This window comes from Elephantulus edwardii, unplaced genomic scaffold (assembly GCF_000299155.1).
Source record: "Elephantulus edwardii isolate Elephantulus edwardi_28Jun2011 unplaced genomic scaffold, EleEdw1.0 scaffold00050, whole genome shotgun sequence".
Classification (NCBI taxonomy): domain Eukaryota; kingdom Metazoa; phylum Chordata; class Mammalia; order Macroscelidea; family Macroscelididae; genus Elephantulus; species Elephantulus edwardii.
Window position 1 is genome coordinate 3,659,251 of NW_006399800.1, and position 22,085 is coordinate 3,681,335.

General features: G+C 44.2%; 1 protein-coding gene across 1 annotated transcript in view; it reads left to right on the top strand.

Moving 5' to 3' along the window:
- The window catches only part of PARP16 (poly (ADP-ribose) polymerase family, member 16), a 43,025-nt gene that overhangs the window by 15,825 nt on the left and 5,115 nt on the right, over nucleotides 1–22,085 (top strand). Inside the window, exons 2-3 of the mRNA XM_006886655.1 lie at nucleotides 17,479–17,616; nucleotides 18,376–18,582. Coding sequence (XP_006886717.1) covers nucleotides 17,479–17,616; nucleotides 18,376–18,582 — 345 coding nt within the window. The remainder of the gene's footprint in view (nucleotides 1–17,478; nucleotides 17,617–18,375; nucleotides 18,583–22,085) is intronic.

The window sequence follows — 22,085 nt, forward strand, 5'->3', positions numbered from 1 at the left end:
TTGTTTAATTTGGTGCTTATTGGCCTTGACATCCACAATGAACACAAGTGTGTTGTTATCTTCTATCTTCTTCATAGCTGACTCAGTGGTCAGGGGAAATTTGATGATGGCATAGTGGTCAAGCTTGTTTCTCCTGGGAGCGCTCTTCCAGGGGTATTTGGGCTGCCGTCCGTCGGAGTCTCAGCGTCTTAGGCCGCCTGAAGGTGGGTGACGTGCGGATCTTCTTTTTTTTTTTTGGCTGTGGACGCCCTTCAGGACTGCCTTCTTGGCCTTTAATGCCTTTGTTTTGGCTTCAGTTTTGGGAGGGGCAGGGGCTTCCTTCTTAGCTTTCGCCGCCATCTTTGAGGAAAGCGGGAGGCCTCTTCTAACTCACCTTATTGCAGGGTATAAAAACATTGTGGTTGAGGGTGGGTAAGGTGACATCTGACCTTTACTGATGTAACAAGACAGAAGGCTGATTTCCTGGGGAGTCAGACTTACCTTCCAAGCTCTGTGTCTTCTAACAATTCTAACAACAATTGTCCGTCTGTCTATTCTGCTCCCTGTTCTCACTACTTCTCTTTTGGGATTATTAATTGGTTGTAATGGCCACACAGAACTCCAAGTCAATACTCATATTACTAGGAAAGTAACAGGTTACAACTCACGTTGAAAGCACTCAGGGTATGGCTGTTTAATCAGCACAGTCTTCTCAGCTGTGCCAAAAGGTAGGCATTATTCTGACCCTTGGCCCTATGGCCTTGACCTCTGCCCTGTTGAGGCATGTGTTACAAAGTTTTTCGTTCTGCCAGTTGTGTACTACTCACTCTGCCAGTAAGGCTAGGCTTGAAGGGGCTTGGTTTTAACTGTAGAGTGACAGATCCTACTTTGCCAGCAAATACTCTCCCAGTCCAGGAGTTCACACTCTGTCTCACATTAGTCTCTGGTCCTCTCACCTCTCCTGCCATCTTTTGAACTCACTCCATCCAGAGCCCACATTTTTCTGTTTTTGTGCAGGGATCTCAGGACATCTTGCAATGTCTGATTCTTCCTTATTGATAGTTATTTTTGTGGACTGTCGAGTTGAAACTGACCCATAGCTGATCCTTCAGTGGGTTTTCTGGAGAGGGAGTAGATTGCATGGGAGGAAATTGCTTATCCATCTCCCTCTGAGCAGCTAGTTGATTCAAACTGTGTGCCTTTGGTATTGCAGCTCAACTTCTTCTTTTTTTTTTTTACTATTTTTTAAAAATTTTAATAAGTTTAAAAAAAATTTTCATGAACATTTACGAGATTTTGGATTTCCATTTATTCATTGCTGCACTTCTCTTCTCCCCAGCCCTCCCCCACCCAGTTCGCTCCTCTCTTTTAAAAGTAAAAGAAACACTCCCTCCCTGTACACAATCCCCCCGCACCCCTCCCGCCACCCCAAGTACATTCCACTATGCAACCGTAATTGTGGACTCTTGTGATAACCATAATACCCTATCATACATCACTTTTAAATTATTCTCTCCCTCATCTGTTTCAGTGCAGTTTCCTAATTTATCCAGTTTTTCTCAGTCTTACCCCAACCCAGATATCAGTCCCATTTTACAGCAGTGGCACCATGCCGTATTTGTCCTTTTGTGACTGAAATATTTCACTCAGCATAATGTCTTCCAGGCTCACCCATTTTGAATAATATTGCATGAGTTCCTTGTTTTTCAATGCAGCATAGTATTCCATTGTGTGAATATACCACAACGTCTCTATCCATTCGTTTGTTAATGGGCACCTGGGTTGTTTCCAACTCCTTGCTATTGTGAACAAAGCCGCAGTAAACATGGGTGTGCATATATCTGCTTGGATGTCAGTTATGGTGGGGTTTTTTTGTTTGTTTGTTTTAGTTATGGTGTCTTTGGGATATATTCCCAGTAGTGGAATTGCTGGGTCAAATGGTATCTCTGTTTGCAACTTTTTGAGAAAGCACCATACCGCCTTCCACAGTGGATGCACCAGCAGCTCAGCTTCTTACCGCTACGCTACCACCTTTGGGCTTGCCTAGTTAAAGCCTGGATGACAAAATCAACCAGTTGGTACATTAGCATTCTATATGTCTTATTTGCATGTTCCCACCCATAAGGTGCCATTTACGTTATTAGCAAGCTATTCAGTTATCTTGGTTAACCACAAGCACTTTATATTTCCATAGTCCTACCCAATCATGTAGAAGCTCTGGTGTATGTGATGACCATATCAACAAGCCAGTCATGTAGCAAAGACACAGCTTAGAAAATTCACATCAAATCAGTCATATGCCACATGGGGGCTGATGAATCCCAGTTGTCAGATAACAGGCCATACTGTTCACATATCAGAGAAAATATGCAATAAGAAAATAGGCTACTGGCTCCAGTCCCAGGTACTGGAGGTCAGACAGTAATGAGCTAGGTGCAGGACCCAGAGCAAGAGAGTAAGCCTTGCCAGAGCATTTGTGTATTGGATACAGACTACACGCCCTTAATGCTTATTTGAGAAAGACGGTATAAGGATGTGAAGGGTGGTGGCTAGGGTAAGGGTGACGATTTGAATCATACTCCTCTCTATTAAGGTGGATTTATTAGATTGCTTGGGAGGAGATAGAGTATATTTCTCCCATGGAGTTTTTTTGGATTTGAACCATCAGAGAGGGGCCACCTTTGGGTTAGCAACACAACTTCTCAGCTTTGCCACCAGAGCCCTCCTTAGGCATAAAGGCTAGGGTTTAAAACACCTCACAAAATGCAGATCTATGGCTGAAAGGGTCATATTAAGTCCTTTACTTCCTCACAGGTGGTCAGGGAAGGCTTCACAGAGGAAGTGACTTTAGACTGACCTTGAAGGTTTTGTTGAGTTCCTGGGTGGCACAAATGGTTTTGCACATACCTGCTCACCTCAAGGTTGGCCGAGTGCACCCAGAGGTACTTTGGGAGACATGGGCCGGTGATATACCGTGAAAAGGACTCAGCTATTGAAAACCCTGTGAAGCAGAGTTCTTCTTTGACACCAATGAAGTCACTGTGAGTTAACTTGAAATTCACTTGAGGACATCTGATTTGGTTTTGAAAGCTGAGTGGACTGTCCTGCTAGCAGCTGAAGGAAGGAACACAGAAGCATGGAGGAAGAAAGGCACAGGGCAAGTTGAGGGATAGTGTGGAGGTGGAGTGGACTTGACCAGATAGATAGTAATTGCTGCTGGTGGACATCCTGGTGGCAGAAAGTAGGCAGGAAGTCCAGACTAGGTTCCAAAACATTGTTACTTCTAAGGTTGCTAGATTTAGTAAATGAACTTTACAGTTACATTTGAATTTCAGCTAAGCAACAAATACCTCTTAGAATAAATATATCCCAACTGTTGCATGGGATATGCTGTTGCTAGATGTCATGAGTCAAGTACAACTCATAGCGACCCTATGAACCACAGATCTGAACCCTGTCCTATCTGTGCCGTCCTCATCATCTCTGACACACTTGGGCCCATTGCTGCAGTCACTGTGTCAATACATTTTATTGAGGGTCTTCTTCTCCTTCACTGACCCTCTAACTTTCCAAGCATGATGTCCTGAACCAGTAAATAGCCTCTCCTAGCAACATGCCCCAATTATGTGGAGTGAAGTTTCGCCCCTTTGCCTCCAAGGAGCATTCTGGCTGCACTTTTCCCAAGACGTACCAGTTTATTCTTTTGGATGTCCATAGGATATTCACACCATACCACAGTTGAGTCTTTTGAGCATCAATTATTTTTGTCATCCTTATTTATTAACTCTCAGATGAATAGCAAGTAATTGAAAAGATCATGACCTAAATCAGCCATACTTTAGTCTTCAAACTAACATTGTTGCTTCTCAGCACATTAGAGAGGTCCATGATAGCACACCTGCCCAATGCAGTATGTCTCCTGATCTCCTGACTGCTTGGTACAAGGGTATTGATTGTGGATCCAAGAAAGATGAAATCATTGACCATTTTGTTCTTTTCTTCATCTGTCATGATGTTGTTTATTGGTCCAGTGGTGAGGATTTTTGTCTTCTTGGTTCTGACATGCAATTCATTTTGAAAGTATGAGATAAGGTAAAAATTTAGTTGGCTTTTCTCTGAAACTCAACTTTAACTGGCTGGCAATCCTGTTTTATTTTGCAGTCCTTCTTATGTGAAAGGCACGCAGATTTTAGTCATGAGAGAAGAATCATGTTACCTTGGAGAAGATTTTCAGAGTCATTTGAAAAGTGAAGTAGGACATAAGGGAGGTCAGTTGAGGGTTTAAAAAAGAGTGGAAAGAATAGGAGAGGGCAAGGGGGCAGCCACCGGGACATAACAGAGGCCACATCTGGCCAGGCGACCCTGAGCGACCTGAGCCCAGGAAGGGGTGCAGGTGAGGCCCGGGTTCAGTTCAGAGCTGGGAAGGATCTCTCTCACGTCTCAAGACTGAACCCCTGAAGGAGGCTTGGCTTAGCTGCCTGCCCTCTTATGTATCTAGATCTAGACTGCTGGCAAAGCTGTAGCTCATAAGTGGGCTTTGAGACCAGGAGTGAGAAGGACAGTCATTGTGGGAGAGCAGATGACGTGGCTCTGACTCTGGGGCCACAACTGTGGACCAGGAGAAGAAGAGAAGACTGATATGAAGCAGGGGCTGCTGGGAGTGTCCTTTGGACACTCCAGGCAGAGGTCAGCATGACTGGACACCTGAAGGCACATCATTTGGGACACATCTTCAGGTGTCATCAAAACAAATAAAACCTAGATCAACAGATGAGTTATTTCCAACTCACACAACCAGGGCTTCGAACCAGAGTTTCCTCATTTGGTTATGCTGATGAGTGAAACCAAATTTGTAAAATGTGCTTGTACCAGAACTGTAACTGGAATGGGGAAAATTATAGGTCAATCCTGCTCAAAATGTAATGTCTCTTTTTGAAAACAAGGGCAGTGTCTGTAGAAACTGTCCAATATGACTTTCCTAGCTTTTGTTAGTGTAACTCTCAACACATGGCTTGTTGTTGTTCTGTACCATCAAGTAAGAACCCCTCCCCCCCCAATAGCTGACCCGCCAGGGGTTGATTGCGCATCTTTCTCCTACACATGGCTGGTGTTGTGTAGTTGTTGTTGTTGTTATGTGCTGTCGAGTTGCTTGAAACTCATGGTGACCCTATATACAGCAGCTCTGAACCCTGCTCTATCCTGAGCCAACTCATTGTCTCTGACACACCCACTCCCATTACCCCAGTCACTGAGTCAATCCATCACATCCACAGTCTTCCTCTCTTGCACTGTCCCTCCACCCTTCCAAGCATGATGTCACTCTCCAAGGACTGGTCCCTCTTTGTAGCATGACCAGAATATGTCAGACAGAGCTTCAAAATCCTTGCCTCAAAGGAGTAGCCTGGTTTCATCCTCTCCAGGAAGGACCTGCTTATTCTTTTAGCAGTCAATGGTATATTCAATACTCTTCTCCAACATCACACTCAAAGGCATCAATTCTTCTTCTGTCATCCTTAGTCATTGTACAGCTCTCTGATGCATAGCAAGTAATTGCGAAGGCCATGGCATGGATCTGGTGCACCTTAGTCTCTAGACTGACATTATTATTCTTCATTACTGTCGAGAGGTCCCTGACAACAGATTTTCCCAGTGCAATTTGTCTTTTGATTTCTTGGCTGCTGGTACCAAGATCTCTTTCTCTCAATCTCAATCTCTTTACAATCTATCATGATGCTGCCAATCGGCCCAGTGGTGAGAATCTTTGTCTTCTTGATGTTGAGCTTCAATCCATATTGAAGGCTACAGTCCTTAACCTTCTGCGCAAATGCCTCCATTTCTCTTCAGTTTTGGCAAGCAAGGTTGTGTCGTCTGCATAACACAGGTTGTTGATGAGTCTTCCTCCAATCCTGATGCCACATTCCTCCTCATAGAGCCCAACCTTCTTTTTTTTTAATTTTATTTTATTATTTTTGTGTATGTGTGTACCGTCAAATCAAATCTGACTGGTACAGGAGGAGATTGTCCCTCCTTCCTCGGCAGAGCATCTGGTGGATTTGAACTGTGCGCCTCTGGGATTGCAGTGCAGCTTCTTGCCACTAGGCCACCAGAGTTCCCCTGAGCCCAGCCTACTGAATCATCTATTCTGTTATTGTTGTTGTTGTTGATTACCTTCGAATCTAGCATGTCTCATAGTGAACACATGAACAAAAGGCCCTTCTACAACCATCAACATTTATGAAAGTTCATAGAGTTTCCAGAGGTATGTTATTTAGGAAGTGGATGCCACTCCTGCTTCCCTATCTGTCATAGTATGTTATTGTTGTTATGTGCTATTGAGTTGTTTGCGTTGTACAGCAACTCTATGTACAACAGCTCTGAACCCTTCCCTGTCCTGAGCCAGTCTCACAAACTCCGACACACCAACCCCCATTACCCCAGTTACTGTCTCAATCTGTCTCATCTGGGATCTTCCTCTCTTGCACTGTCTGTCCACCTTTCTGAGCATGATATCCTTCTCCAAGGACAAATCTCTCCTGGCCATGTGCCCCAAGTAAGTGAGGTGGAGCTTCAAAATCCTACTCTCTGAGGAGAGACTTGGTTTCACCCTCTTTCAGACAGACCTATTTGTTTTCTTGGTGGTCGATGATATGTTCAAGACTCTTAGTGTTAGATGTTTGTAGCCCTCTAAGGGGATTGGATAGCTTGCTAATATTGTAAATAAGGTAATATTGTTAATAAGGTAAGTTGCACTTTGTGGGTGAAGGTAATGAGACGTGATATTTAGTCAGTTTTGACATGCTGCCAGGCTTAAATTCAGAGGCAGAAAAGGGGCATCTCACTACAAGTAAACAAGAACTAGAGAATGCAGCACATCTTCTAGACCTGAGATCACTGCACAATCAGAGAGGGAGAGCTATGACAGGGGAAGATAGAATAAGAGATGGCACAAGATTAAGAGATGGACCATGACCGGGACACAACAGTAGCAGTTGTAGCAGTGGTGGTGCAGGACCAGAGGCTGTTGTGAGACAGAGCTGAGCTGAACTGGTTCTGCTGACCCAGGTTCAGCTAGAGCAGAACCTCTTTGGGCCTAGACTTGCTGGCAGAGTGGGTGTGACACATAATAATAACTTATTACTCACTGCTGACTGCCATGAGTGAGCTCTGGTGGCCTCTCGGTAAGGAGCTGTATTGCCAACCCAAAGACATCTTCTGTGCAATTTATTGCCTCAGAAAAACTCACTGGAGGGTCAGCTATGGGTCAGTTTCGACTTGAGGGTACATAACAATGTAACAACAACATTGTTGACAAGTTGCAACCTATATTCATGGCTGACTCTCAGATTTTCAAAGGACACAGCAGGATATTGCCTGTTTTTCTCCCACAGAGCTGCGTGGGTTTGAACCACCAGGGAGACTTGGCCTTTAAATTAGCAACCTGACTCCCTACAGACTATGCCACCAGACCTAAGAGAACTTTGTAACTTTTGCTTGAGCAGGGCGGAGATGGCAGATGGTAACATTTGGTTGAGTGGGTAAGATATTATGGGAGCATGCTTAATGAGAAGATGCCCTGATTGAAGGACACCTCAACTGTAACCAGTTACTTCCTAATAAACCCTTTCATTGGAAATATTGTCTGTGAATTCTGTGTGGCCGTTACAATGACTTCTTGATACTTGTAGTAGAAGATTTAGAGTTGGCGGGTGGGGGAACAGTTAATTGGTGCTGGAATTGGTAGAAGAAGAGGTGGTGTGGTCAGGGATATATATCTAATCTCATAGGAATTGACTTTATACTGTTGCTGTTGACAGATATTCTTCCCTGTTGGGCAGTTAGTGGAGGTTAGACACTACATCCCTGATACCCACCACCCAGTAATAACAGGTAGTATGTTCACTGCATAGCAGTCTAATTTCTTTGCCACTAGAATGGGAAACAAAGTTGTCCACCTCGAAGATGGAAGCCGACCACATCATTTTAAATGTGTGTCACTCTCCACGGTCTTGATAAGAATCAATCTCCCACATCAGGCTCCTGAGAGAGATCACTAACGCCTCTTTGAATCTTCCATTTCAGAGCTTCAGTTCATACTTTTCAGTTATTATTCTGCCTCACTTAAACTGGTAAAATTGGGGTGTATTCTAATTTCTCTGCCATCAGCCATGACTGAATGGATTCAAACTGTTCCAAGTTGCCCTAATAACAACCCATATGTTTGAAAGTAGAATTGCTCCCCATAGTTTCCGTGGGTGTCATTTTTCAGAAGTAGATCACCAGACCTTCTGAGGCACCACTGAGTGGATTCGAACCACCAACCTTTTATTTAGTTGCTAAACAGTTAACTGCATCATGTAGGGTCTCCTTAGGGGTTCCCTAGTGCCTGCCAAACAAGGTTTGAGTTTCCTAGTGGGGTCTGTGGTGAAGCCCGAACCCACTCATAGCTGACTCTCCAGTGGATTTCCAGAGACAGTAAATTACACAGGAGGAGATTGCCCATCTTTCTCCCACGAAGCAGCTGGTGGGTTTGAACCATTTACCTTTGTGTTGGCAGCATACTTCTTTCCACTAAGTCCCTCAATGGGATATAAGACTTGTGAAAGGCTTGTCTTAAGTCACTTCCCACCCTGTTCCTCAGGGTGACCTCTCTTCCCACACTTTAGGCCCCACCCACAACCCTGCATTAATGATGACAGCCTTCATACCGCTCAAAGCCAGCATTAGAATACTAAATGCCATCCTTAGTGCTTGGAGCATGTTGGTTGTTTACTTGCCTCACCTTCACGAAGATCCCATGAAGTAGGTACTGTTGTTGTTGCTGTTATGTGCTGTCCACTCCTGGTGATCTTATGTACAACAGCCCTGAAACCTGCTCTCTATTCTGTCCCAACTTTCCTGTCTCTGACACACTTACCCTCATTACCCCGTCACTATATCAATCCATCTCATCGATGGTCTCCTTCTCTTTCTCTGTCCCACCACCCTTCCAAGCATAATGTCCCCTTCCGAGGACCAGTCCCTCCTTGCAACATGCCCCAAGTATGAAGTAGGTATTAAAATCCCAATTATTTGGTTTAGGAGAGTAAGGCACTGAGCGGTCGAACATCTCACCCAAGATCACACAGCTAGGAAGCTCTAACAGCCACGGTGTGGACTCAGTAGCCTTTGGGGAGAGCCTGCCCAATAAAGAAGAATTGATGGCTTTGAACTGTGGCATTGGTGACCAGTATTGAATATACCATGAACGGTCAAAAGAAACAAACCTGGCTTGGAAGGAGTGAAACCAGAGGGCTTCTTAGAAGCAAGGATAGTGGAACTTTGTCTCACATGCTTTGAGCATTTTATCAGGAGGGCCCAGTTCCTGGAGAAGGAGACCATGCTTGGAAAAGGAGAAAAGGGTCAACAAAATAGAAGACCCTCAGTGAGAAGGGTTAACACAGATGCAACATTAGGCTCAAGCAGTGATAGGCTGACACAGGCCCGAGCAGCGTGTTTTCTGTTGTACATAAAGTTGCTATGAGTCAGAGCAACTTGATAGCACCTAACAACAACAACATTCATCTGTGTTATGATGAATATTTTTTAGTCATACTTATTTCCTCCCCACTGGACAGGGAACCCCTTTTTATGTCTCTAACTCTGATTGCCTGCTTCCCAACATCACAAGGTCTGGGACAGAGTCAGCCTCACTGCTGACCAATAGCTGATCCTTCAGAGGGTATTCAGAGGCTGTGCAATGCATGGGAGGAGATTGCGCACCCTCTTCCAAGGAGCTGCTGATGGATTCAGAGAACCAGGAGGTGCCACAATTGGGTTCGCTGCGCACTGGTCCACACACTGGCTCTCCACTCACTGGTCCACCAGCGCTCCCTAGGAGATGTGCGTGAACATTCCTTGAGTACATTACGGGATCTGGGGCTGGGAAGTAGCTGAGGGTACATCATACACTAGGCTAAGAGATGGTGACACCAGCACTTGGGGAATAGTTTTACATGTTTTCTTTTTCTGTTTCTTCACGGTTACTCTATAAAGCATGTCAAGATAGTTTAGTTAGAAGACTCGGGCTATGAAATTGAATCTTTGGAAATAAAGACAGAGATAAATCATCCTGAAGTCATTTGGATTTTCAGCTGCAGGGCTAAGAAATAAAGTTTCCAGTGTCAACAAGGGTCAGTTTTTGTAAATGAAAAGGAACTCTCCCTTTTTTAAAAAATTGAGATTTTTTAATGAAAGATTATAGAAAACTTGGATTTCCATTCATTCATTGTTGCACTGCTCCCTTTTATTTTTGTGTTTGTGAAGTATTAGCTACATAGTTGAGCTGATCTACAACTTGCTCAGCATTTCTAAAGCTGAAAGAATGGAAAAAAATTCAAACCTTGAGATGTAATATTTAGAGATGCTGTGGACAAAATCGTGAGTGATCCAGGAAACAGCAAAAGAAGATGGAGGGAATACACAGAGTCGCTGTATCAAAAAAAGAATTCACTGACACTGAAATATTTCAGGAAGCAGCATATGATCAAGAGCCAGTCATAATGAAGAAGGAAGTTCAAGCTTCACTGAAGGAATGGGTAAAAAAAAATAAAGCCCCAGGAATCAATTGAATACCTGTTGGCTTGTTTCAAGTGATGGGTGCAGCCCTGGACCAGCTCACCAGTCTATGCTAGGAAATTTGGAGAATAGCAGTCTGGCCAGCTGCCTAGAAGAGATCTATATCTGTTCCTGTTCCAAAGAAAAGTGATCCAACAGTATGTAGAAACTATTGAATAATGACATGCAAGCAAAATACAGCTGAGGATCATTTAAAAATATATAGAGAATATATTGCAGCTTTGTTCACAATAGCAAGGAGTTGGAAACAACCTAAGTGCCCATCAACAAACGAATGGCTAGAGAAGCTGTGGTATATTCGCACAATGGAATACTATGGTGCATTAAAAAACAAGGAACTCATGCAATATTATTCAAAATGGTTGACTCTGGAGAACATTATGCTGAGTGAAATATCCCAGTCACAAAAGGACAAATATTACATGATGGCACTGTTGTAGAATGGGACTGTCCTTGGGGCTGGGGAGAGACTGAGTAAGATGGGTTCAATAATGTATACTGCACTGAAACAGAGGAGGGAGAGAACCGTTTAAAAGAGAGATGTAACTGGGTATTTCTGTCATCACAGGGGACTAGAGCGAGGGCTGCATGGTGGAGGGGACCTGGGGGAGGGTTTGTAAAACAATGAAAGAATCTTTTCTTTTACTTTTCCATAATTTTTGGACTCATGTACTTATAACTTGTTAGTCAAATTTGTGTCTTCTAGGTTGCAACACCCCCATGATACATCTTCAAGGATATGTACATGTACAGCCAAGCACAATCAATAAGAGTGCATCTGAATTCCAAAATCAATCTCCATAATAGTCTATGTGTTTCCTACTGCCAAAGGGGCCCTTTAGAGTAGTGAGAGAAGATCTTCACCCTGAAACCCACAGCGTCCCTTTTCAGCAGGAAGTAGCTAAGAGAATACGCCGTGCCCTTTTCCTTATGACTCAGGGTGAAGTCTCTCTCAGGGAGGAGTGATAGGGAATGGCAAAGGATACACTGACAAAGAAGATTAATCAGAACTGGCTTTGACAAGCAATGTGGCATTTGGACAAGAACAAACTGGGAGGAGGGTAGAGAGAATAGTGCAACAATGAGTGAGTGGAGGCCCAAAATCTCTGTAAATGTTTATGAAAATTAATAAAATATAATTATAGAAAAAAAATATATAGAGAATAGTCAAATGTTCAAGCTGGATTTAGAAGAGTTCATGGCACCAAGGATATCATTGCTGATGTCAGATGGATCCGGTTGAAAGCAAAGAATATCAGAATAATGTCTGTTTCTGCTTTATTGACTGTGCAAAGGCATTTAACTCTGTGGGTCATAATAAATGGCTCACACTAAAAAGAATGGGAATCTCAGAACACATAATTGTGTTCATGTGAAACTTAGACCAAGAGCCTGTTGTGTGAACAGAGCCAGGGAACACTACATGGTTTAAAATTAGGAAAGGTGTGTGTCAGGTTGTATCTTTTCTCTATTCCTGTTAAGTCTGTAAGCTGAGAAAATTACTCAAGAAGCTACTCTATGAAGAAGAATGTGGCATCAGGATTGGAGGAAGACTCATTGTAACCTTCATTATGCAGACGACACACCTTGCTTGCTGAAAGTGAAGAGGACTGAAGCACTTGCTTCAGAAGATCAAAGAATATAGTCTTCAATATGGATTGCATCTCAAGGTCAAGAAAACAAAATTCTCACAAAGAATTTTTTGTACATTTTTTTTTTAATTTTATTTTTTATTATTTGTGTGTGTGTACTGTCAAATAGGATCTGACTGGTATAGGAGGAGATTGTTCCTCCTTCTCCAGCAGAGCATCTGGTGGATTTGAACTGCGCACCTCTGGGATTGCAGTCCAGTTTCTTGCCACTAAGCCAGCTAAAGAATTTTTTAAAGATTGAAACTGTCAACGACTTAATCTTACTTGGATCCACAATACATATATTGCACTGAGAAAGTCTGCGGTCAGGGACCTCTTCAAGTTATTGAGGAGAAATGAGGTCAGTTCGAGGACTAACGTGTGCCTCATTCAGGCATGATCTTTTCTCTACCCCCCCCTTTAGCAATTCATTTTATTTAATAAATGTGTTGTTTTTTTCCCTTTTTAAAAATTTTTAGTAGGATTCGGGTATTGTTAATAAAAATTTCTCATTAAATATTGTTTGTTGTTAAGTGCCATCATGTCATAGATGACTCAAGGCATAATCTTTTCAGTCACTTGCAGTGCATCTGAGGGCTGGACAAGGAGTAAAGATGACAGAAGAAGAATTGATGCCTTTGAAATAGGGTGCTGGGAAAGAATACTGAATATCCCATGGACTGCTGAAAGAGCAAACCAATACCGATCTCTTGCACAGGTAGTTGTCTTCCAAATTTCTTGGCCTAGATGAGTGAGCACATCAGGGTCTGCAGCTGTTGACTGAAACACCTCAATGATAATCTATCAATTCCTGAAGCTTTATTTATTTTTCCCTCCGTTGCCTTCAGTGCAGTTTGGACTTCTTTCTTTAATACCATTGGTTCTTAATCATATGCTGCTTCCTAAAATGGCCCACTGATAGCCAGTTCTTTTTGGTATAGTGACTCTGTCTTCCTTCTATCTTCTTTTGTTGTTTCCTACGTCATTTACTTTTAATATGTTCCTTGGAAAGGGACATCATTCTTGAACTGAAGGTGGAGGGTCGGTGAAAGTGAGGAAGACTCTGAATGAGGTGGATTGACATAGTGTCTGCAGCTGTGGGCTCAAGTGTGTCAGAGATGAGAGTGGCACAGGACAGGATAGACTTTGGATCTATTAGTCAAAGAGCAGCTGTGAGTTATATTCGACCCAGTGCCCCCTAACAACAGCAGATAACACATCATTCACTATTTTGACCCTCCACTTCTTCGGTATTGCAACTTGAATTTGTTTTGAGAAATGCTGAGCATTTTCTTCCCTTTTGGTTGTCTAACTCCAGGTCTTTGCATACTTTAATATCATCATAACATCCTGCTTTTTCTTCTCGCGTTCCCCTGTGAAATCTTCTGGTTAGCTCTCATTTCATCATTTCTTCCTCTTGCTTAGTTTTCTAAGTTCAAGAGCAAGTTTCAGAGTCTTTTCTGACATTTATTTTGATCTCTGTATACTACCTCTCAATTTTATGTGACAGTGTTATGCAGTCAGTTAGCTGGGTTCATTTTTTTTTTTTAAACTGAGGCCCTAATTGTTGTATATTTTGGAATCAATCTAAAGTCTTAAATATGCAGAGTAGAGCTGTATTCTTTTTTTTTAATTTGCCTTGGTGAGGATATTGTGTTGTTGTTGTTGTTGTTATGTGCCATCGAGTCGTTTCCGACTCATAGTGACCCTATGCACAACAGCCCTAAACCCTGCTCTATCCTGCGCCAACCGCACCGCCTCTGACACACCTATCCCGATTACCCCAGTCACCGAATCAATCCATCTCATAGAGGGTCTTCCCCTCCTGTGCTGTCCCTCCACCCTCCCAAGCATGATGTCCCTCTCCAAGGACCCGTCCCTCCTGGCAACATGTCCAAAGTATGTCAGACGAAGCCCCAGAATCCTTGCCTCCAAGGAGCAGCTTGGTTTAATCCTCTCCAAGATGGATCTGTTTGTTTTCCTGGCAGTCCAGGGTACATTCAGTACCCTTCTCCAGCACCACAGCTCAAAAGCATCCACTCTCCTTCTGTCCTCCCTAGTCATTGTCCAACTCTCTGATGCATAACAAGCGATTGCAAATACCATGACCTGTATCAGGCGCACCTTAGTCTCCAGAGAGACACTGTTGCTCCTGAGTACGTTTGAGAGGTCCCTAACGGCAGACTTTCCCATCGCGATATGCTTTTTGATTTCCTGACTGATGGTGCCAAGAGTGTTGACTATGGAGCCAAGCAAAGTGAAGCTGTGAACACTCTCAATCTCTTCATCATCCATCCTGACGCTGCCAATTGGTCCAGTGGCGAGAATCTTTGTCTTCTTGACGTTGAGCCTTAGTCCATACTGAAGGCTGCAGTCCTTGACCCTTCGCAGCAAGTGCATGAGGTCCTCCTCAGTTTCAGCAAGCAAGGTTGTGTCATCTGCATAACGGAGATTGTTGATAGATCTTCCACCAATCCTGATGCCACAGTTCTCCTCATAGAGCCCAGCCTCTCGGATAATCTGCTCTGCATACATGTTGAAAAGGTATGGAGACAGGATGCATCCCTGGCGTACACCCTTCCCTATTTTGAACCATGCAGTGTTACCCTGCTCTGTTCTGACTACTGCCTCTTGGTCCAAGTATAGGTTTCGTATTAGCACAATTAAATGTTCTGGGATTCCCATTCTTCTCAGAGTCAGCCACAGTTTGTTATGATCCACACAGTCAAATGCCTTTGCATAATCAATGAAACACAGATAGACATTCTTCTGGTATTCCCTGCTTTCAGCCAAGATCCATCTAACATCAGCAACGATATCCCTAGTACCACGACCCCTTCTAAACCCAGCCTGGACTTCCGGCAGTTCTCTGCTGATGTGCTGTTCTAATCGTTTTGGGATGATCTTCAGCAGAATCTTGCTTGCATGTGAAGGTGAGGATATATACACAATAAAACAACACTGTGTACATTTTTGTGGCATGGATCACGTTCTTTGAGCTGTGCTAACATTCATGCTCCTTTTCTGAGTTGTCCCTCTCTCATTGATATAAATTCTCAGCCCCCTAAGGTCCTATCTGTTGAGTTGCTGATCCCTTAGAGATAGTTCCTGTCAGGATCATTTTTACCATAAGCAGTTTTACCAGAGTGTAGTTGCCACACTGTCTTTATCAGCACTGAGAAAGGTAACTGAATTTCATTTTCTCATGCTAGGGGGAAAAGGCTTTGCTAAACCATTTCCCAACAGCTACTAGTTGCCACTGAGCCAATTCTGCCTCTTGGTGACCCTCTATGTGTCAGAGCGGAACTGTGTCCCCTAGAGATTTCACTCGCTGATATTTTGGAAGGAAACTTCCAGGCCTTTCTTCTGAGGCTCATGTGGATAGATTTGAACTTAGAACCTTTCAGTTCATGTGCTAGCCATTTGCACTACTCAGGGATTACAACCAACATTACCCATACATGAACAAATGCATTTGGTTATGTTTCCAACAGGGTTGTTATGTGCCATTGAGTCAGAACCAACCCATAGCTGACCCTCTAGTGTGTTTTCAGAGACACTTAATCGCACAAGAGATTCTTTCTCCCGTAGAGCAGTTAGTAGATTTGAACCGTGTGTCTTTAGAATTCAGTGCAGCTCCTTACCACGAGGCCAGCAGAGCTCCCTTCCAGCAGGGTAACATCTCATAATCAGACAAATCAATATTCTTACAGTCAAGTGCATACATGGTACTTCATATCAGCTTGGGTCAGATTTAACCAAATGAGTTACAAAAAACACTTTTTATATTCAGAGCTTTAGAGTTTTGGTCTTATTGGAAAGGTATTGCAGATCTCTGATTTCCATCCCCCTCTCAGAAAATCCCTTAGAAGTTTTGGTGACAGACAAGGATGATGAAAGTTTGTCTCACTTATTTTGGGGCATATTTTCAAGAGACCCGTCCTTGAAGAAAGATACCATGCTAGGAAGGTAAAGGATCACCCAAAGACAGGGACAGGAAAGCCCACAGTGAAATGGGCCACAGTGAAATGGGCTGACATAGTAACAACCACAATGAGCTTGGACATGACGGCATCGTGAAGATGTCACAGGACAGGGCGAGGTTCAGATCTGTTGTTCATAGGGTTGCTGCAAGTCATAGTTGACTTGAAGTCACCTGATGACAGAGGGGAGGCGAGCTCTGTTAACGTAGTGGTAAGAAGTTGGCTTGCGGTTTGAATCCATCGACTGACTGCTTTGAGGGAGAAAAATGGACAGTATGCTCCCATGTGAAATACTTCCTCTGAAAACCTGGAGAATCAGCTGCGAGTCAGTTCTGACTCAATGGTACGTAACAACAAATGCTAACTGAAAGGTCAACAGTTTGAACCCACAAGCTGCTTGAGGGCCTGCTCTGTGAGAGAAGGATGTTGCAGTCGGCTTCTGTAAAGATTACAGCATTTGAAACGCAGTGGAGTTGTTCTCCTTTGACCTGTTGGGAAGCTAGGAGTTGGAATCCACTAGTTTGGTTTAAGAAATTGGTTGAAGGATGGCAATGGAACCACCTTACCTCTGTAACTTGATTTGTGCCACTATTAGAACCTCTACTCAGAATATTATTGCTTTTCAATTTTTGACTCATGCACTTTTAACTTGTTAGTTAAATTTGTATCTTCTAGGCTGCAACACTTCCATGATACATCTTCAAGGATATGAACATGTACGGCTAAGCACAATTGATAACAGTACATCTAAATTCCAAAATCAATCTCCATAATAGTCTTTGTGTTTCCTATTGCCAAGGGGGCCCTTTAGAGTAGTGAGAGAAGACCTTCACCCTGAAACCCACAGCGTCCCTTTTCAGCAGGAAGTAGCTAAGAGAATACGCCATCCCCTTTTCCTTATGAATCAGGGTGAAGTCTTTCTCAGGGAGGAGTGATAGGGAATGGCAAGGGACACACTGACAAAAGGAGATTAATCAGAACTGGCTTTGACAAGCACTGTGGCAATTGGACAATTAAAACAGACATTGCGGGGGGGAAAGAAGAACGAACTGGGGATGAGGGTGGAGAAAACAGTGCAACAATGAATGAATGAAAACCCAAAATCTCTGTAAAGGTTCATTAAAACTAATAAAATTTAATAATAAAAAAAATTAAAAAAAAAGAAATTGGTTGAAATGTGAAGTGAAAATGGCCAGCACCAACACTAGAGGGCCCCTGATTATCATGTTGTCAGGATCTTTGCTAATGGAGGCTTTACACGCTCCCTTCAGCTTGCAGACACCAGCCTTTTACCCAACCTGAAGGAGCTTCTCCAGTCTTCCAAAGACAGAGACAAACGGGTCTGGGACCTGGTCAGCTGGATTCTGTCGTCGAAGGTCCTGACAATCCACAGTGCAGGGAAGGCAGAGGTGAGACTTTGCTTTGTAGGGACACAGAGTCCCAGAGCCCAGTGAGCAGCACGGATCCGGTGGCTCTGACACCTCCTGGTGCCCCAGAAAAACCTGGCAACCTTGTTGGAAATGCAGATTCCTGAGCTCCACCAACAGAGATTCTGATTCTGGTGAAGGGCCTCTGGCAGTGTCGAGAAAGCTGGGCCCTGCCTCTTAACTGGCTCTGTAACCTTGAGCAGGTTACTGGGTGCCCACCAGTTAGTCCACTGTAAGGAAAAAATATTCCCCCCCTTTTTTCTTGGAATATTTTATTGTGTTTGAGTAAAAGTTTGCACAGCACATTGATTTCCCATTCAACAATTTACGCACGTTTTGTCTCATGACTTTAATTGTAGCTTCATCAGTGTCAAAACTCTCTTCCTACTTCCTCCCTGAACCCCCATCTCCTGCTTCTTCCTGAGCTTGGCTTTTGGACAAAAGCTCCCCTTTTGGTTTTGTCTGGTTGACTTTCCTAAGGAGTACCTTCCTCGTGGATGCAATTGTTCACTTTACAGAGGAAAGAAGATTTGAGCTGTAAGCTCTGAGCCTGTTTATAAACTGGCATCTTGATCTTGAAATATGTTGCTCTCAGGAGCAGAGCCTGTGGGAGTTAAAACCCAGATTTTAAGAGACCTTTTTTTTTTTTCTGGGAAAGGCTGGGAGGGGTAAGAGATCATTGTTATAGCATGTTTTACCAGTTTCCCAAATGAAAAGTATTACCTTCTTTATGTTTTCAAGTTTGAAAAGATCCAGAAGCTGACAGGTGCCTCTCACACGCCTGTCCCCACGCCGGATTTCCTGTTTGAAATTGAGTATTCCGACCCCGCCAACGCCAAATTCTATGAGACCAAAGGAGAGCGAGACCTAATCTACGCCTTCCACGGGAGCCGCCTAGAGAACTTCCACTCCATCATCCACAATGGCCTGCACTGCCATCTGAACAAGGTGGGGTCTCAGGGGCACCCATGGGGTGACGGGGAGGGGTCAGAACACTGGGGAGTGTGCTGGAGGGATTGGGGGTTTGTGCTCCAGGGCCTTGTCAGTCCAAGAGTGGGTGCACACCACCAGCATCAGAACCAGTACCAGCACCTGAACCTGCGGAAAGGAACCTACATGAGTGGGGCTCAGACGTCAGAGGTCTTTTCAGACTCTTCTTGTTCTTATGTAACCAATCCTTGCAACTCAGTGTGGTCCCTGGAGCTGCAGCATTACCTGGGAGCTTGCTACAAATGCTGACTTTCAAGCCTCACCTGGAACAGAACTCATACTTTGACAAGGCCCGCAGGTGGTCTGTGCACACGCTGAAGTTTGAGGAGCTTTATGGTCGGGGACATGGTAGCAGGGAAGATTGAGGGACATCTTTTCTCTCTTTTCTCTTTGAACTCTTCCTCCTTCCCTTCCCTGTAATTTATAGGAGTTAGGGCTGAGCCGTCTACCTCCTTGCTACTGGCACTTATTTTTCTCTTCCCTGAAATAGAGAAAGAAGAGTAGAGATGACACCAGATCCAAAAAGATTTATTTAATAGCTTTGTGGCCCTGGGCAAATGTACTTACACTCGCTGAACCTCTTGTTTTCTCACCTCTAACGTAGGTATATATTCTAAGTGGAAGGTGAGTGGTTCACATTCACCAGCCCCTCTCTGGCACTCGGCTCTTATCAAGATTGCCATCGTTTTCAGGTGCCAGAGAGCTGGCTATGACTTATATTGACCCAGTGAACAACAGATCTGAACCGTACCCTACCCTGGCCCAGCCTCACCATGTCTCATGCCCCAGCCCATTGGTACAGTCATTGTGTCATTTCATCTTGTTGAGGGTCTTCCTCTCTTTCTTTGACCCTCTACCTTTCCCAGGTGTTTTTTTTCCCAGGGACTAGCCCATCCTGACTACATGCCCAAAGTATGTGAGATGAAGTTTCACCCTCCTTGCCTCTAAGAGCACCCTGGTGCATTTCCTCCAAGACAGACTTGTCTGTTCCTCTGGTAGTTCAGCACTGCAGTTCACCAGGCATAAACCATACCCAGCTCTGCCCTGGAGGGGGCTTCAAGTTGGAATCGACTAGATGGCAACAGATTTGCTTTGATTTTTGTTTCCCACATTCAGGTATGCTGAGAAGATTGAAAAACGTCATGTACGGGAAGGGTTCCCGCAAGCAGTAGGTGTTTAGGAAGAAGCAGCTGCTTTAAGAGGCTCACAGAAAGGGCATCTGGGGTAGTTGGAGGACCGTCAGGCCTTTCCCCCAGTTATGGAAGCATCTCCCTTGTCTGGCTCACAAACCACGGCTCAGTCACGGCTGATGCCACTTCCCTGAGGCTATAGAGAGACATTTCTACCACCGCTGCATCTGATTATGTAGTTGGGTTTTGCTGGGGATGACAGACTTGTTTATACTGGCTCCGTTTATTATTACGACCAGGCTACTGGAATCCAGGGGGCCTCCACTTCACCCAAGAGCTGGCCTGGAGAAGTTGCCTGCAGATGACATTCTTGTACAGCAAACCGTTTCAGAATCTGGGGAGCTTGCTGCTTGGAGGAATCTGATGGAGAGGCCTTGGTTAAAGCGAGTCCCCCATGGCTTCTCCCTTTCTGGGTTTTCCATAAGAGGCTTACTGGAGGGGAGCCTACCTGACAGCTGACACCATGGCAGAGGCATCCCAGCTTTTCCACTCTATGTTGCTCTGCTCATGGCACCTTGCACGAGCTTCTGGAGTCTGGAGTAGGGTACATACTAAGCAGGTGTGAGTGGGAAAAGGATGCAGTGTCAGGTCAAAGGGCAATTAATTTTCTTGGGGAAAGTCTTTGTCAATGTTTTGGAAACCAGGACACAGACCAACCTGGCAAGGAGCTTCCCAGAGGCCAACCCAGGGCTTGATTCCTTCCCCTAAAGTCTTACTTAATAGATTTAGAATTGGAGATTGTTTTCATTCGCAGGGGATAGGATGTTTTCCAGTGAGCTGCGCAAGCCTGCTTGGCGTCTTGCAGTGTTGATACCATGGCTCAGAGATAGCAGATGACACCCCAGCAAGAACAACACCAGTTCAGTTAAGACCAGAAACCACACGTGTTGACAAGGGTGTGGAGAAACGGGAGATAGCAAATGGGTTTCAGTGTGAATATTAGAGTCCATCTAATGGTTTCAGCTCCCTGGAATGTTAGCTTGAAGAATCTGCAACTCTGCCTCAGTTCAATGAGAGTGAATAAATGATGTTTTTATATCATTATAGTTGATCCTAGTGGCATAGGATATGCTTGTTGTCCCTGTTGCCTCACCTTGCAGGCAAATCACCTGCTGTCCTTACTGTCCTTTCTTGGAGCACACCTCCTTAACCCCCCTATCAGGGAACTGCCTCCTAGGATTTTACACGTTTTCTAGGTCAACACCAACACAACTAGCACATCATGCTCTGTCCCTCATGTAGGCTACCCTCATTTGGTTACTGTTTCTGGTATGAGTCTCCTTTCTCTCCCACATAATATCTTCGACTACCCTCCCCTTCAGCTTCAGCCTCTTTGAACATATTATGTTGTTGTTATGTGCTGTCAACTACAACTCGGAGCAACTCTATGAACAATAGATCTGAAACCTGCCCTATCCTGAGCCGTCCTCACCATCTCTGAAGTGCTTGCACGCATCCTAACGGTCACTGTGCGACCCCATCTTGTTGAGGGTCTGTCTCTCTTTTCTCTGACCCTCCACCTTTCCAAGTATGACCCCTTTTTTCAATGGCTGGCCCTTCCTGACAACATACCCAAAATATGTGAGACAAAGTTTCACTCTCCTTGCCTCTAAGGAGCACCCTGGTGGGTGCCACGTCTTCTAAGATAGCCTTATTTGTTCTTTTGGCAGTCCAGGGTCTTTTCAATACACTTCTCTAGCAACACAATTCAGAAGCTTCAATTCGTTTGTTGTCCTTGGTCCTTGTTCAGCTTTCCAATGTATAGCAAGTCCTTGAAACCCATCTGTGTAACTAAATACTAACTAAATGCATTCATGTAACAGGAATAACCAGACCATAAGAGCTTGAGAGGGAGGACCCAAAACCAGTTACTGTCGAGTTGACCCTGACTCTTGATGATCCCATGGGTGTCAGAGTAGGACTAGGCTCCCTGTTGGATTTTGTAAAAAATTTTTTATTTTACTTTATTATTTTGTGTTTGTGTGTACCGTCAAATCAGATCTGACTGGTACAGGAAGAGATTGCCCCTCCTTCCCCAGCAGAGCATCTGGTGGATTTGAACCACGTACCTCTGAGATTGCAGTGCAGCTTCATGCCACTAGGCCACCAGAACTCCCCTAGCACTGCCTGGGGCTTTTAAGGGCAGATTTATTTGAAGTTGATTGCCAGGCCTTTCTTCGGAGGTACTCTTATGTGGACTCGAGCATTTTATTAGTAGTTGAGCGTGTTAACTGTGTGTCAGAGTAGGAGTAGGCTCCCTGGGGTTTTTCT